An 18,112-nucleotide genomic window follows, 5' to 3' on the forward strand; every position below is an offset into this window, starting at 1 on the left:
GACTTTTAATTTAAAGAGGCTTAGCTACATAACTGTTACCTATCAACTTATTTTTTAAAAGGATGAACATTCTAATACCCTTTTCTTAATATTTTCCAGTTGCCTTGTAGAAGGGGATGCTAAGGAAGAAATACTGCAGCCTCCAGAACCTCACCCAGTGCCACCCATCTTGACACCTTCTCCCCCTTCAGCTTTTCCAACGGTCACTACTGTGTGGCAGGACAATGACAGATACCATCCAAAGCCAGTGTTGCACGTGGTTTCATCAGAACAACATTCAACAGACCTCAACAGAAACTATAATAAATCAACAGAACTTACAGGGAAAAATGAATCAACTGTTGAACAAATAGATAAAAAATTGGAGCGAAATTTAAGTTTTGAGATTAAGAAGGTCCCTCTTCAAGAAGGACCAAAAAGTTTTGAAGGGAACACACTCTTGAATAGGGGACATGCAATTAAAATTAAATCGGCTTCGGCTTCACCATGTACAATTGATAAAATCTTTAAATCACAGGAATTGAATTCAAGAGATCTAAAAATTAATGATATTTCCCAGAATTCCTGTGTGGACTGCAATGCAACACAGTCAAATAAAGCTCCAGTTATCCTACCAGAAGAATCACAGAAGAATTCAGACACACCTCCAAGGCCAGACCGCTTACCTCTTGATGAGAAAGGACATGCACCGTGGTCATTTCATGGACCTGAGAATACTCTACCCATGCCTGATTCCTCTGAAGGCAAATCCTCAGATACCCACTGTCAAACAATGAAAACTGGGAGTTCAACACCAAGCCCCACGACACAACTTGCAACCCATGATCTCACAGATCATCACAACAGTTCCCCTCTATTCAGAGCACCCCTCAGTTTTACTAATCCTCTTCACTCTGATGACTCGGACTCTGATGAAAGGAACTCTGATGGTGCTGTGACCAAGAATAAAACCAGTATTTCAACAGCAAGTGCCACTGTTTCTGCTGCCGCTAGTACTGAAAGCATTTCTACAAGGAAAGTATTATCAATGTCCATTGCTAGACATGATATAGCAGGAACAATACATTCAGGTGCTGAAAAAGGTAATGATAATAGTATCTAACACTTATAATATTTTTACTATGTGCCAGTCACTGTTCTAAGCACTTTAGCTATATTAATTCATTATGTTTTATTCCACACTTTACTCCAGAACCTACGCAAAATTTCATTATTTTTGATACTAATTTTATTTTTAAGTAAGCCTTTATTTATTGTTACCTTAGTTTGATCACATTGCATTACTGGACTTTTTGTTTCCAAAATATTTAAATTGTTGTAACTGAAAATTTTCTCTTCTTATATCTTACAACTCTCAGTATTTATATGGGTCAAAATTTTATATGACTGAATAATTAGAAATAATTTAGGGAAGATAGAATTACTTAAAGTGACAGTGACACAAATACTGTAGAATGGCTTGATTGGCCATTTAATTTCACCCATGTATATTACAGATATCTATTTCATTATCTTTATCTTTTAACTACAAAATACCTTTTTAAAATTTTAAACCTCCTCACAAATGCTTGCAAAAAAGGCTCCTTTCAACAATGAGTTTATTAACCAAGGTGCAATATTGTAGCTGCTCAGAATATAGGAAGTTTAATTCAGTCAGTAGAAAGTGGGATATTTCCATGTCTAGTCATCAGTGCTACTACTATTTAATTAATGACTCTCTTCTTTAAGCAGTCTAAGCATTTCAAGATAACGCATGCCCTAAGTTCCCAAGATGTATTATTGGGTCTTGAAACTCCTCTTTAATCTGCTAAAAATTACCACGGCTGCCATCTTAAACAGACCATGAAGTTGACAGCAAATATATAAACACAAAAGCTATTTATTGATAGGTTGATTATCAGTGCTCTTATACTTGTTGGTGAACTTTGATAGTGACACACATAGACTGGTAGTTACATGTGCAGCCAAATTAAGTACTGTGAACTTGAAAGATGACTTTTTCTAATTCCGACCCAGTAAGTACCACCCATACCGTGGTGCCTCTATTTTCCTCAACTCACACATACTTTTTTTTCTTTTTTTTATCTTGGGGATGTATCTGGTAGAGTAAATGAGAGTCTAAGCTAGTTTCTTAAATTTACATGATTTTCTATGTTCTTGATTCTTTTGTGGTTTATTTCAAGGATCTTCAGAAGATAATGGTTGCCACAATAAAAACTACTTCACCAGTTTGGCATAATTTAAAATTGTTAATATATTTTTTCCCCTCGACTTCAGAGTTTGAAAAATAACTGCTAAGTTATAACTACACAAGAAAATATGTAGATAAGAAATTGTCGTTTTGGGTTTTTTTTAGCATATCAGGCATGTGTTTTGTACCTAGGAAATAAATTTTTTTAAACCATTACTAGAAATAGAGTTTGGTGAGGGCAGGAAGGATGCATGATATGACACGCTTATTAAAAGTTACTGCCATATGACCAGTGTTTTGGTGATAACAGAAAGAGTTCCTTTAGAATACAACATACTGCACCGAATAGTTGAAAGCACTCTTCTGTATACCAGCTCACTTCCTTTCTCTCCATTTTATTTGTATTTCAAAGCAAAGATAGCTGTAAATGTGATTTCTGGTTTCTTTTCACCCTACCTTAACTATGCTAAATGAGTTTGGTATTAACAGATGGTTTTCCTGTGTAAGTATTCTGTGTTGCAGCATAACTACAAGCAGTCCTATTTTTAATGTTAGTAATTATTTACCTTGTAGATGAACCTCTGGCACAAGGATTAGATTACTGTTTGCTTGTTTGTTTTAAAATTTGCTATGGAATAATTTTGTTTTGATACCTAAAACAAACTTTTGCATAAGTTACTGCCTGAAAAAAAATTCCTGGCTATCATTCTGATTTTAATATTGACTCAGGCCTCCTGAAAGATTTCTCAGACATGGCTACACTAGGCTCCCATAAAGTGTATGATTTACAAAAGCCTATGAAAAATGTGCAGGCTCTGGTTGGTTAACCTCTAAAACACAAATTTATAACACAGAAAAGGCAATCCAGAGATCCAGGGAGAAACATGCAGTTGAGAAGCCAAGGCCACAGTTAGAAAATAAAGTCTTTCAAGAGTGAGGACTGTTGTAACAGAAGAGGTATAGAGTTTCCAAAAGATACTTGATACTTGATGTAAACAAGCCATACTGTCCTTCCTGATTTGTTCACGTAATTGTGAAATGGCACCACAATGTCAAGATTATGCATCTCTTCCTTCCAACAGCCATCTCTTCACTGTGAGCTCTTAGTAACAAAAGAGCAAGGGGAAATACGATGATTGCTTAGACTGTTACTACCAGACAGGGTAGATAGTTCTTTAGTAGCTTAACTTTATGTGCAAGAGAGAGTTCCAGTACTCATGTTTTATATATATGTGTGTGTGTGTGTGTGTGTGTGTGTGTATATACAGATTTTTATATATATACACACACACACACATATATATATACAAAGTATTGGACTGGAACTCTTCTCTCAGCAGGATCCAGGGGCTGTATTTTCTTGTGTCTTCAGCTAAATAATTGTAGGAGGAACCAGAGCAGTCATACCTGGCTCATGCATGTTGAAAATTGAAAAGGCTTTTTTTGATTTTCACTCTCTTTTTAATGCATAGCCTATCAAATGTGGTAAAATAGCAAAGTATCATGGCACAGTTGTTCACAGTTTTAAGAAAACAGTTGTCAAGGCCCAGACAATACAGGATCCTCACATCTTCCTTTCTTTGTCCCATCTTTTCTAACCTGAGAGTCCACACACAGAATTGTATCCTCATATTTTCTTTTTCTACCTCCAGTGAAACCTCAAAGGATCTAATACTCTCATTTCACCTTATGCCGTAATAAGGCTAACTGACAAGGCTTACTTAATGCATTATCTTTTCCAAGAGCTAATTTTGTTTTTACTGGTGAAAAGCTTTTATATGGCTTCAGTCAGTATTCTCAAAGTATGGTCATATGCCACTGTTCACAAGATTTTAGGCAATAAATAAATGAACATCCAAAAATTTTAATGGTTATATTTTTGTGTATTAGAAAAATAACTAGCACTTTTAATCTGTTATTTTAGTCATTACTATTTAAAACATGACTGAAGTACATAGTTAAGTTTAAAATGAGTGGGATTTAAAAAAACAGGACTTATGGTCCACAGTATGTCAAAACTCATAAAAGGAGTTAAGCAATCGATTACAGTTTGGGAAACACTGACTTAAGTCAAATGACTGAAGCTTTCCTTTGTGGACTCAAAGCATTATCGGCAAACCCAGTAGAGAAGGCACTCGCCTGCTGGCTTCTCTGCTGAAGATGCCTTCAGACTCAGAGGACAGTGTGATTAATGCCTACACGGTGTCAGGAAAGTCATGGGAGAGTCACTTTCTCTGTGCAACAGTGATGGAGTTCAGTCTTTGCTCAGTAAGCTTTATAATTGTTTTTGATAACAAGTCGAGTGATAACGATATCTTGTTTATTTTTGCATTTTTAAAAACTGGTTCTCTTAGATACTCGTGGCAGTGATTTTTAAGAATGTCAAGAAAGCTGTCTTATTTTGTTTAGATAAAAAGTTCACTTTTAAATGAGTTAACATTTTTTAACAAGCTCATAATTTGTCTAAATTTTATGTATTTGATTTAGATGTTGATGTTAGTGAAGATTCGCCTCCTCCCCTACCTGAAAGAACTCCTGAGTCTTTTGTATTGGCCAGTGAACATAGTGAGTGTATCTTCTGATTTTACCTATTTCATGCTTTAATAATAAGCTCTGAAAAACATGGCTGATTACAGTCTGTTGCTGTTGAGCTACACAATTAAATTGAAAAACAGGTTTGAATTTATACTGACAAATGTTTTTAATTCCTTGTATGAAAAATACTTATAATGGTATTTTTTATTTGTGAAGACTGCTAATAAAATGGCTGCATTTATATCAAACACTATAATCCAGTTAAATGCAACTATAACTGTATACAGTTTATTGTCTTTTCATTCATTAAAAATGGCACTTACTTATGAAAAGACATTAACTGCTTCACTTGGTACCAGTTTAGGTAAGTAAACATTTAAATTCTGTTGTAGGCAGGCATCACTCAGTTGATGTTAACTGAGGACCCTTAAGGCCACAAGAGTATCAGTGAGGGAGAAAGTGATATTTCAGAGTATTGATAATATATTCCTCATCCTTCCCATCCTGAAAAAGAGTATAGAAACAGCTTTAATATATTTACAGTGTCTTGTGCTCAGTGGAGGTGCACACTACTAGTCTTATCTGAGCTGCATTTTACAAATATTTTATTCATTTCAACTGATTTTAAGAATGTTAAAAAACAGTGAAGCCGTATACTTCACTAATATTAAATAAATAAGTCTAAGTCTGTCATACCTGTAGATTACAATGCACTTGTAATAAACTCTGATAACTCAATTCTTTAAATTTTAAGGAAGAAAGCTTAAGGGCATATTCTTCAATTAATAGAAGCTAGAAATTTTTTAGTGGAAGTGATAGTTTCTAAAAATCTATAGTATCTGTTTTTGTATATTACCTTAAAGCAAGAAATTTTAAGAATTAAAGATGTTAATTTTAATTGTAAGATTTCATTTTTCTCAGATACACCTGTAAGATCTGAGTGGAGTGAACTTCAAAATCAGGAACAGTGTGAACAAAGAAAACCTGAAGTGAGTCCTTTTGGGATTGGAACAGCTATAGCTCAATATTTTTGTTCTTTTGTTTTATTAATTTATCTTACAGTTGTTTGTTATAATAACTTACCTTAAGACTATTAAATATAATTTTTGATAATTATTTCTTATGCTATAATTTCACATGAAAAGTGTATAAAATGTGAGATCTAAAAATTTTTTTTTAATTAATTAATTTATTTATTTTAATTTTTTTTGGCTGTGTTGGGTCTTTGTTTCTGTGCAAGGGCTTTCGCTAGTTGCGGCAAGCGGGGGCCACTCTTCATCGCGGTGCGCGGGCCTCTCACTATCGTGGCCTCTCTTGTTGCGGAGCACAGGCTCCAGACACGCAGGCTCAGTAGTTGTGGCTCACAGACCTAGTTGCTCCGTGGCATGTGGGATCTTCCCAGACCAGGGCTCGAACCCGTGTCCCCTGCATTGGCAGGCAGATTCTCAACCACTGCGCCACCAGGGAAGCCCTAAAATTTTTTTAAAGAGCATTATGATCTACATATGACCATCACTTCAGAGTGATGGTCATATTCCCAAGCTGCTTTTGAAATTTTCCCAAGCTGCTTTTGAAATTTGTAAATTATGCCTTGTTTCAAATCATTTTGGAGGTATGAATAGAACAGGAGTTACTATTTTCAGGGTCCTAGTGCTTTCCTAGATTTTGTTCTTTCCATTATAAAACCAGGTATATTGTCTCTCCCTTTGGTTTTTCTGGTCATGTGAGACTTCCTTTCACATTCAGGAAATGTTTTGGTAGCTAAGTATTTTAGCCACGGGAAATGCCATTTTTCATCAACATTAATATTTCTCTCATATTTGAATATCTCTGAAATTGGCGTATATCTTAAAATTGATTAAAAAAGCATTGTGATATACTTTAATTGGTAAATAAAGTATTGGTAACCTAATAATGATGCATGTCTTACAATCAGTGATATCATAACTTGATGAATACAGTAGAGGGCTGGCAAAATGCAGTTGTGTGTATGTTCTCTTATGTAGTAACTTCTGCATTTTCAGTTTTCATCCAGAAGGAAAAGGAATTCCCCTATCCTTTTACTCCCAGTATAAACCACCACAACATTAAAAATTTTTAACCCTAATTGAAAACACCATTGTTTTCTTTTCCTTTGACACGAGAATCTTGATAGATCTTGATTTATTGGGATATATACTCGTAACAGACCAAATTTTCTATAATTTGTACCTGAAAGGGATGTACTGTAATAGCTATTGAATGTCTTCCTTATAGGGCTTGATAACCTCTGGAAGTGAAACATGTGGTAAGTTGGATTGTGTTCCTTTTTGCTATAGATTATATAGATTAATTTCCATAAAATAGCATGTCTCATGGTGTATGCTATTTATTTGGTTATTTCAGTATGTGAAAATATGTAGGACAACTCTTCTAGAACCTGAATTATGTAGTATAATTCTTTTAAATTCGTTATTATACCAGATATTATTATTGATCAGGAGGATAACAGCATTTATTATTAGTAGTTACAGGCTGATGGGAAGGAAATTATATTTAAAATATTTTCCTGTATTTTATTTCTGTTGTTTATAAAAACACTTAGAATCTAGATCTGACAATGATTTGAATAAATGCCCCAAATTAACCTAGATGATTGAATTGGGTGCCTAAAAATCAATTGTTTTGGAAATCTTCCTTTTAGGACTTTTACATTTGTGAAGGCTAGTAAGGTTATGTTAGCTCAACCCAGTGTTATAATGCCAAGTTAGAAAATTTTTCTACTACATTACTTTTACGATCATAGTAAAATAGGTCAAGTTATTTGTTAATTCTTATAAATCAGTAACTACGTAAACAGCTCATCAAACATCCTAGCTTATACAGTTCCCTCAATTTATCTATCACCTCTGCCCTTACCCTCCATTCTGCTTCAGCTGCTCTCTTCCTGGATCTTTGCCTAATGGGGCTCCATTCCATCTCATAAACTCTTTATTACTCTCTGTTTACTTTCCTGCAGCAACATATTATAAGGAAAAGAGCAGAAGCTTTAGCGTCAAGCCCACCTGGATTGGAGTCCCATTTTTGCCATTTTACTTACTATGTGGATTTGGGCAAGTTACCTCATCTTTCTAGGCTTCAGTTTTCTTCTCTGTGAAATGCAGATAATAGTAGTAACCTAACCTAGAGGATTGTTGCGAAGATTTAATTAAATTAAATCATATATGGAGAGTATTAGACAGTGCCCGGCACATGGTAGGCACTGAAATGGTAGCAATGCTGTTATTATTATCTATGTTATATTACTACTGCTGCTATGGCTAGATCCCTGGGTCTTTTATTTTCTTATTATCTGTTAACTCCTTTCTGGTTTCTCTTCCTTCTCTATTCAATCTAGATACCATCATCCATCACTCTAGTCACACTCACAGTTATCCTTAACTTTCTTGCCCCTAATTCCCATATCATTTTACTTTATCCCTCAGGATTACTGAATACTGCTGGGGAACTTGGCTCAGTTTTACAGAGTGAGCATACAGTTCTAGGATTGATCCACAGTTGAGCCCTCAGCGTTGCTTGGTTATCTTACCTGCTCTAGTTTATACCCTTTTTATTTCCCCTGAATTTTCCAAATCTTTATTTTCTTCATGAATCCCACTAACTCTTACTCAGTAGTAGGCCCTTTACTTCATTGAGGCTTTTAGCCTAAATCATCATTTCCTCATAGAAATATGAGGAATACCCCTCCGCCACTTGTTTCATCTACATGCCTCTCCTTTCTGTCCCTGTTTATTATAAACCTTATCACACTACTATAATAAGTAATGTACTTGTCTGGCTCTCCTACTAGACCAGGGGTTAGCAAACTGTATCCCACAGGCCTAATCCTGCCCGTGGCTTGTTTTCTTATTCTGCCCTTGAGCTGAATGAATTATTTTTACATTTTAAAGAGGTGTTTAAAAATAAAAACAAAGAAACAAAAATCAATGAAGAATGTGCGACAGAGACCGTACGTGGCTTGCAAAGCCTAAAATATTCTCTAGCCCTTTACAGAAAACGTTTGCCGACCCCTGTCTAGACTATAAGCACCTGGGGACAAGGATTGTCTGTTATTTGATGTGTATTCCAAGTTTCCAGAAAAGTTCCTTACAGGGGGTGTAGGGGATGTGACGAAGGTGGTGAAAGAATGCCTGAATCATAGTAGTTGATTTCTTTTGTTACTAATCTTATGCATTGGCAGTTAAATATGTAAACTAACTAAAATTTAAGCAATGCTAAACCTTAAAAGAAAAGAATTACTACTTTTAAGCACAAGTATTAATAAGTCCATTAGTAAACTATGAACTTGTTTGCCATTGATTTCCATATAAAGGCATTTCAGTTGCAGTTAAAGTAGGAGCATAAGGAGAATCGTCACACAGCAGAAGTACTCACTGCAGATTTCTAGGCGCCTGCAAGAACACCTAATATAATTTCCTGTGTTCATTACCTTTGCATTTATATTTATCTGGGCCTCTAAAATTATGCTCAAGAAAAAACTTGCTCTTTTAACTAACTGCCCACGTTAAAACAATTAGAGGATTCTTCTACCTATGATGCTACACATGATTATGACTAACAATGGCTTTGATTTGCATTTTAGACCGTCCAGCACAAGGTATTCATACAGAGACTTATACAGAATGTCCACCTACTTTCAGTAACAAGAAAGATCAAATATCAGAAAGTCCAACAGAAGCCACAGAGATTGGTAATTTATTAGATAATTTTAAAGCTCTAATTGTGTAGTTAATGCTGGCAAGAATGAAAAAAAGTTATTTGCCATCATTCCAGAATTTCCTTAAGGCAAAGTTTATCTTTGTGCTATGATTTATTCAGGTTCTTAAATGGCACTTGCCAAGAATAAAACATGTACTGTCCAAGTTGCTTGGAATTAATTATGAAACAAATGAACTAATTTATTCTGTTTCATACTGAGGTTAAAAACTAAAATATAAAAAACTGCAGCGTATAAACAAATCTTTCTTTTGAGTTGGAAAGACTAAAATATCTTAGCTGTTTTTCTTACATTTTGATAGAATTGATTTTATTTTTATAAAAGAAGCAATTATTTTCAACTACCCAGAACAAATTAAGAGTTGGTTTGTGTTTGTAGAGATTTGTTTAGTTTAAGTTCTAAATTTCCATATGGAAATTTATTTGTTCCAGAAAATAAGAATGTCTACAGACATGAGCTTAATAGTGTAAAAATATTTCTGAACACTAGAGAATTATTGTGGTATTTTGATTATAGGTTTTGGTAATCGCTGTGGAAAACCCAAAGGACCAAGAGATCCACCTTCAGAATGGACATGATTCAGGGAACTAAAAGACACTTTAAATTATACTGGAAAATTCAAGTGCCACTGAAAGCCAGATTTATAGTATTCCATCTTAAAAATGTGGGACTAACAGCAGTGTAGATTGTTACCTTAGTGTTTTTTGCTGGGACCATCTACCTGCCTTATATTACACTTAGGAAAAAGTATTACATACGGTTTATTTTGTAACTTCAAGTATTATTGCCTTAATGTCTCTTAACCCTGTTACACGCTGCTTGTAGACATGTTAATATAGTAATACTTTTATGATAAATTGAGTTTAAGGACTACTCTTTTGCTAATGTTTTATCATGTATGCATTATTTTGTATATGTACAGGGCAAGTAGGTATATAATTTGATAAAGTTACAGTCATAAAATATTATTAACAGAAGATGTAAGAAATTTCTGCATGGTCTAAATCTTTGTGTACCTTATTTGTAAATTATTTGCCCTGAAGTTTTAGAAAATAGTTTCTGAATTTTAAAATTGCTGGATTCATGCAGCCAGCATTACAGGTTATCAGAGATCAAAGATTGTAATAATAATACATTTTGTAAATTGTAAGCAAAAAGTTATTTTTATATTATATACTGTCTAATTGTCCATCCTAATTGTCCTTGTTTTCATCTAGTTATGGAGATTCAGTAAGTGCCTTGGAACAATATTGAATTCTCTTAGCTCGTGTGTGTTACTTTAATATTTGAACTCAACTGGGATTAGAAGACTATCAGAATATATGTATGTTTCAGGATATTTGACCTGCCATTAAAAAGACAAAAACAATTTTACAGTGCCTACTTGTTTTGGTTTTTCATTCCTCTTGTGGGAAATTAAGACTTAATATCCACCTTCCTCCCAGCTCAGTCTTATCTTTAAGTCATGAGTATGAATGGGGTTTAATTTCTTAATTATAGAATAGGGAGCACCTTCTGCAGAAATATGGCTTTGCAGTTCTAAATACTTATCCTGGAGTCAGCCCTAGGCATCCTTCTTAGCCTTCTCATTATTGCCTACTGGGATGCCAAGAAAACACCAAACAAAGGTGCAGTTGGGAAAAGGGAACTGGTTTCTTCCCATCCTGCACTGGAGCAGAGGTCCTTTCCGTAAGTACCAAGTTTGAATTTTGACATCACTGATCAAAGCTGATAGACATCTGTATTTTCCCTCTGCATATAAAAGAGGGAAGAAATTATGAGACTAAAGTGAGATAAAGTAATCGTATATGAATAGAAAGAGGATTGTTGTGGAAGAGAAAATAATACTGTGATTTCATGTTGAAAAATTTATAAAGCTCATTGGTCTTAGAATTTCACATTTTTCTCATATATTTGTTCAAAAAATGTGAATACAGTGGACCCTGGACAGTCATAAGATACAAACACCACTACAGCATATCATTTTCTTAATAAAATTTAAACTGAAATAAAGTATAACTGAAAAAAAATTTAGTCTCCATACACTTTATGATTTGTATAATATGGCACTAAAATCATTTGTAAAGATTTTTTTTCTTGGTAAAGAGTTGCTTTGGAACTCCTTCATTGAAGTATACATGTATTCAGAAGGGTGCAAAAAGCATATTAACCATCACAAAGTATACACTCCTCTGAGTGTGACCACCCCTAGGTCAAGCAGTAGAACAGGACCAGCCACTGAGAAGCTTCCCCTTGGGCTTCTAAGATTTGTTCATTATTATATGTGTAGCAGTTGCTTGTTCATTTTTCATTGCTAGAGTTTTGCATTGTATGAATATACCACAGTTTGTTCATTCTGCTACTAATAGACATTTGGGTTGTTTTTGGCTTGGGAAAATTACAAATTTTGTTGCTACAAACATTTTAAAATGTGTTTTGGTACACTTATATATATAAATCTGTTGGGTATATATCCAGGAGTGCAATTTTTGGATTATAGAGTATGCACATATACATTCAGCTTTGTAGATATTGCCAAACAATTTTCCAAAGTGGTGGTTCTGATTGTTAACATATTTCCCTCCTGACTAATGAGGTTGAGCACATTCTCATGTGCTTATGACCATGTGGATATTCATTTTTGTGAAGGACCTGTTCAAGTCTCAAGCATATACTGTTTGGCAGTATCTACTAAAGCTGAGTATGCACATATCCTATCATCCGGCAACTTTGCACCTGTTTTTCTATTTAGTTGTTTGTCTTTTTCTTATTGATTTGTTGGAATTATTTATATATTCCATGTGTGTTTGCCTGTGCTTTGCCTTTTCACTCTACTAATGGTGTTTTTTTGTTTGTTTGTTTTGATAAACAGAAGTTCCTGAATTTAATTAAATCCAATTTATCAATCTTTTATAATACTCCTTTTTGGTGTCCTCTTTTAGAAATCTTTGCCCACCCCAAGATCACAAAGATATTCTTTAGTTTTCTAGAAGCTTTATTTTTTATTTATATTTTTGTTATGTTTTTATCTAAAGCTACAGAATTAATTTTTTTGTATAGAGTGTGAGGTAGATTTCTTTTTCCTTTTATGAATCACCAGTTAATGTCCTTCCTCCATTAAATATATAGTCTTGTCATATGTTATATATTCATTGATCTGAGTCAATTACTAGATTTTTTTTTCTTTCTGTTCCATTGCCTGTCTTTATAATGTTTTAAATTCTGCCTTTTTCCACCTTTAGCTTTCTCCCAGTGATTTCTGTATTGCCTAGAACAATCAATAAAGTTACTCATTTTTATTTTTCTATATAAAGCATATAATAAATAAGGTCATTTGTATCTGAGATAAACCACTGGCAAATTTATCCTGCTACTTTATCCAAATCCTCTCCCTTACAGCTAATGCTACAAAGACCTTTAATCTTTACTTTTCCATCCTAACACTATCAGTTACCTTTCTTTTGGAAGCAATTTTTCACAAATAGTATTTTTTACTCTAGTAGTTTTCACTTTATGGACATTTTCTCCTAATATTGGTAAACAGAGAGCAGTAAAGCCATAGTCATATGTCAGTGCTGAGCTAGGCTCAGTCATAAGCTAAGTGACTTCCTCTCAGGTAACAGCCTCGTAGGACATGTGGTTAAGTTTTTGCCTGAGCAAATTTACATAACTGTATGTCCTAAACCCCTGTGGTCACTTCAAATAGCTGAAACTATGAAATTCTTTTTTTTATTTTATTGTTTAAAACATTTTTTAATGCCATTGCCTGTGTCAATTTTTAACTTAAGTGTAATTGACTTACAATATTATATTAGTTTCAGGTGTACAACATAGTGATCCAATATTATTATACATTATAAAATTATCACCACGATAAGTCTAGTTACCATCTGTAATCATACCAAGTTACTACAATATTATTGAACTGTATTCCCTGTGCTGTACATGACATCCCTGTGACTCATTTATAACTGGAAGTTTGTACCTCTTAATCTCCACCAATTTCAGTCATCCCCCCCAACCCCCTTTCCCTGTGGCAACCACCAGTTTGTTCTATCTATGAATCTGTTTCTGTTTTGTTAGGTTTGTTCGTTTGTTTTGTTTTTTAGATTCCACATATAAGTGAAGTTGTACAGGATTTGTTTTTCTCTGTCTGACTTAGCATAATACACTCTAGTTCCATGTATGTTGTTGCAAATGGCAAATTTTCATTCTTTTTCATGGCCGAGTAATATATATTCATCATATGTATACGCCACATCTTCTTTATCCATTTGTCTATTAATGGGTACATAGTTAAACTAAAAAGAGACGATTTTGTGCTAAATGAGAAGGGAAGCAATAAAAATAATGCAATTTGCAATCTGAAGCTTTTGAGAGAAATTCAAGTGAAGAATGACATCTTAAGTATACTTAGTCTTAAAATGTGTTCTGATTATAATATTTTTGTTGAAGTACATTTCTGGTGGCCTTGATTGCAATCTGTGAAGTCATTCTAATTTAATCCTAAATATAGAATTAAATTTAATTAAATCACTGTTGTGCTAGTTTTGGAAAAGTTTTTGCTGTTTTTGTTTTCTTACACAGATGTCTCCTAATTGCCTGCTTTTAGTGACGTTATTTTAGGTATCAAAAGTTCACATTCACATTTAATAGCTTTCTAAATAATCAGATGTGAATTAATTTCAGTTTTTTAATACTCTGTTCTCCAATTTTAGATCTTTGTTACACAGCTCTTAAAGAAGCTCGTATTTTCAATTCTGGCAGATAGGGAATTGCGAAAACTTTAACAAAAATTTTGGCACATAACCATTCAATATATTGTGCTAAAAGTAGCTCTAGTTTTGAATATAAACTGTATTTTCTTAACAGATTTGCTGCAGTCTGTTTCCCCCGCTATTTGTCTTTAAGGTGCACAAATCTTGCATGATACGCAGATGACCAATTAGATCGTGAACAATTTAATACGACTGGGTAGCTCAAGAAGATGTGTCTCAGTGTTTTAAACTACAACAAATCTGGGCTTTGTTCAGTTAGTGGGGGAAGGGAATTCCAAAGATTCCAACCATTTTTCATTTTTTAGAGATAAGATGGCCTATGTACTATAATCGTGATTTAATGTAATAGTATTTATGACTTAACTCTTGCCAACATTTCAGCAAGAACATATTCTTTGGCTACTACAGATTTATACCCAAATAGCCAAACATTAAACAGAAAAGTAGTTCTAAATTTCTCCTTAAAACATTGTTTTCCTGACTGAAAAAAATTTTAGTAGGATTAAGTTTATAGTAAGTACACAAATGTACAATACATCTGTGATATTTTAAAGTATTGTGGTTTTTAAATTTTAGCTTTATCAACTTATATGTAAACCTGTTAGAATATTTCCAATACTTTCTAAAACTAAAATGTGAGAAAGCATTAAATAATTTACTGTATTAAATATAAAATCTAAGTATTTAGCATTTCTCATTGTATTTGAATTAATTATATAATAACATTTTCATGCAGCTTCTATGCAAAAAATTTTAAATACCAATCTGGGCACACTACATATATTGTATAATTTGAAATATGTAGAGATTAGCTGAGATTAACATTAGAAAGCCATTTTTATTTCTTTTTCTGACCACACTGCGCCTTGCGGCTTGCAGGATCTTAGTTCCCCGACCAGGGACTGAAGCCGGGCCTCCACAGTGAAAGCACTGAGTCCTAACCACCAGGGAATTCCGTAGAAAAACATTTTTTAAATTAAAATTATATATGTACACATTTTATTGTTTCAGAAAGGTAAAATGAAGTTTATAGGAAGTTGACTATTGCCATTCAGAATAACAAAGTATTCTTGGCATCTTTTCAATCCAAAGATTGAAAATGGATTGATCCATTTTAATATTATTTCATCTGTCAATATCGATTTCCATGTAACAGAAATAAAGTCAAATTTATATGTAGAAATTTTACATTTAGACTTTGCTTTCGTGTGAATTCAGTTGAATTTAGGGCCAAAGGCTTTTGAAAGTTGGATTCTTTGACATTGATAGCTTTTAGCAGTTTCAGTGGCTGTAGAGGTGGGACATCATGGAACTCTTCCCCATTCTGTCAGAAGGGGGCAGCAAAGCAAGCCAAGAGGAAATTTATAGGTACCAAAAAAAAAAAAAAGTCGGAAAGGCACTCAAGAAAATTTAGAAAGCTATAGCCCAAAAGTTTCTTGGGGTGGCTTCACTATTTTAGAGTGTTTGTGAAGTCCCTAATGCCAAGTGCCCCCCTTTGCAAGAGTCATATGCAAATCTTAAGGCATCAATACACCTCATGCAGACTCAGGCCTATCTAATAAAAATTATTAACCTTGCGGAATGCTTACCAAGTGCCAAGCCTTCTGCTTATCTCTGAATACATTATCTTTCTTAATCTTCACAAAAACTTTGCCAGATGGACATCCCTGTTTTATGGATGAATCTGCAGAATACAGACTTTAGATAATTTAAACTCACACAAAGTAGCAAAGCCAGAATTTAAACCTAGCTCCTGTTACAAAATCCTTGCACTTAATTACTGACACTACTATATGCCCTAGTTTTCAGAGAAGCTAGGAGTGTAGGCTTTAGCAGGCAAGAAACGTGTGTGCTAGTTAACTGACTAGTTACTTAAGTCAAATGTCACTAATATGCTTTAAAATACATGGCTTGAAAACTGATGAAGGGAACTTCCCTGGCGGTCCAGTGGGTGGGACTCCGTGCTTCCACTGCAGGGGGCGTGGGTGCAATCCCTGGTCGGGGAGCGAAGATCCCATGTGGCACATGGCGTAGACAAAAAAAGAGGAAAAATAAATGCTAAAGAAAACTGATGAAGGCCATCTGCATGCTTTTCCTTGGTATCTCTGTTTACTTCCTATCCTGCAGTAAATTTCTAGGGCACAAGTATGGGACAGAAGTCAGAATCGGCATTTTACCAACTTGGTCAATTTTAATTTTATAGTTAACTTGGTAAGCTATTGTGGCAGGTTGGAAATCATGGCCACAATATTTTCAGCTCCTCCCATCAAGTTGGAGTTTGTTTTCTAGTATCTGGGCTGGCCTTCTGCTTTGCTTTGACCAATCAAATGCAGCAGATGTGTTTCTAGGCTGACTCTTTGTGTAGACCTTAAGAGGACAGGCTGCTTCAGTCTCTTGGGTCCCTGCTGGCATGTAAAGTAGCAGGATACAGAATTAATGCACAGAAATTTTTTGCATTCCTATACACTAATGATGAAAAATCTGAAAGAGAAATTAAGGAAACACCCCAATTTACCATTGCAACAAAAAGAATAAAATACCTAGGAATAAACCTACCTAAGGAGACAAAAGACCTTTATGCAGAACACTATAAGACAATGATGAAAGAAATTAAAGATGATACAAACAGATGGAGAGATATACCATCTTTTTGGATGGAAGAATCAACATCGTGAAAATGACTATATTACCCAAAGCAATCTACAGATTCAGTGCAATCCCTATCAAACTACCAATGGCGTTTTTCACAGAACTAGAACAAAAAACTTCACAATTTGTTTGGAAACACAAAAGACTCCGAATAGCCAAGGCAATCCTGAGAAAAAAAAAATGGAGCTGGAGGAATCAGGTTCCTGGATTTCAGACTATACTACAAAAGCTACAGTAATGAAGACAGTATGGTACTGGCACAAAAACAGAAATATAGATGAATGGAACAGGATAGAAAGCCCAGAGATAAACCCATGCACATATGGTCACCTTATTTTTGATAAAGGAGGCAAGAATATACATGGAGAAAAGACAGCCTCTTCAATAAGTGGTGCTGGGAAAACTGGACAGCTACATGTAAAAGAATGAAATTAGAACACTTCCTAACACCATATACAAAAATAAACTCAAAATGGATTGAAGACCTAAACGTAAGGCCAGACACTATAAAACTCTTCGAGGAAAACATAGGCAGAACACTCTATGACATACATCACAGCAAGATCCTTTTTGACCCACCTCCTGGAGAAATGGAAATAAAAACAAAAATAAACAAATGGGACCAATGAAACTTAAAAGTTTTTGCACAGCAAAGGAAACCATAAACAAGACGAAAAGATAACCCTCAGAATGGGAGAAAATATTTGCAAATGAAGCAACTGACAAAGGATTAATCTCCAAAATTTACAAGCAGCTCATGCAGCTCAATAGCAATAAAACAAACAACCCAATCCAAAAATGGGCAGAAGACCTAAATAGACATTTCTCCAAAGAAGATATACAGATTGCCAACAAACACATGAGAGAATGCTCAACATCACTAATCATTAGTGAAATGCAAATCAAAACTACAATGTGGTATCACCTCACACCGGTCAGAATGGCCATCATCAAAAAATCTACAAACAATACATGCTGGAGAGGATGTGGAGAAAAGGGAACCCTCTTGCACTGTTGGTGGGAATGTAAATTGATACAGCCACTATGGAGAACAGTATGGAGGTTCCTTAAAAAACTAAAAGTAGAACTACCATATGACCCAGCAATCCCACTAGTGGGCATATACCCTGAGAAAACCATAATTCAAAAAGAGTCATGTACCACAATGTTCACTGCAGCTCTATTTACAATAGCCAGGACATG

General features: G+C 34.5%; 1 protein-coding gene and 1 long non-coding RNA gene across 13 annotated transcripts in view; one reads left to right on the plus strand and one right to left on the minus strand.

Moving 5' to 3' along the window:
• The window catches only part of PTPN12 (protein tyrosine phosphatase non-receptor type 12), a 90,057-nt gene extending 79,196 nt beyond the window's left edge, over positions 1-10,861 (plus strand). For 4 of the 5 annotated variants that reach the window (XM_082473504.1, XM_082473507.1, XM_082473505.1 and 1 more), the window contains 6 exons: positions 100-1,082; positions 4,679-4,756; positions 5,648-5,715; positions 6,983-7,013; positions 9,348-9,455; positions 9,999-10,861. In XM_082473504.1, the coding sequence (XP_082329630.1) occupies positions 100-1,082; positions 4,679-4,756; positions 5,648-5,715; positions 6,983-7,013; positions 9,348-9,455; positions 9,999-10,060 (1,330 nt within the window). In that variant the 3' untranslated portion in view covers positions 10,061-10,861. The remainder of the gene's footprint in view (positions 1-99; positions 1,083-4,678; positions 4,757-5,647; positions 5,716-6,982; positions 7,014-9,347; positions 9,456-9,998) is intronic. The other variant, XM_082473506.1, reaches the window with a different exon arrangement.
• The window catches only part of LOC309666288, an 81,571-nt gene that overhangs the window by 28,484 nt on the left and 34,975 nt on the right, over positions 1-18,112 (minus strand). The window contains exon 3 of one of the 8 annotated variants that reach the window (XR_014266994.1): positions 10,996-11,234. The exons of 5 other annotated variants lie outside the window; for them this stretch is intronic. This is a non-coding gene — a long non-coding RNA (uncharacterized lncRNA). Of the gene's footprint in view, positions 1-10,995; positions 11,235-13,969; positions 13,989-15,951; positions 16,255-18,112 lie in introns of those variants that run through there. 2 more of the 8 variants (XR_014266995.1, XR_014266996.1) reach the window with 2 other exon arrangements.

The sequence above is a fragment of the Balaenoptera physalus genome (genome assembly GCF_965194825.1).
Source record: "Balaenoptera physalus genome assembly, chromosome: 8".
In the NCBI taxonomy this organism is placed as follows: Eukaryota; Metazoa; Chordata; class Mammalia; order Artiodactyla; family Balaenopteridae; genus Balaenoptera; species Balaenoptera physalus.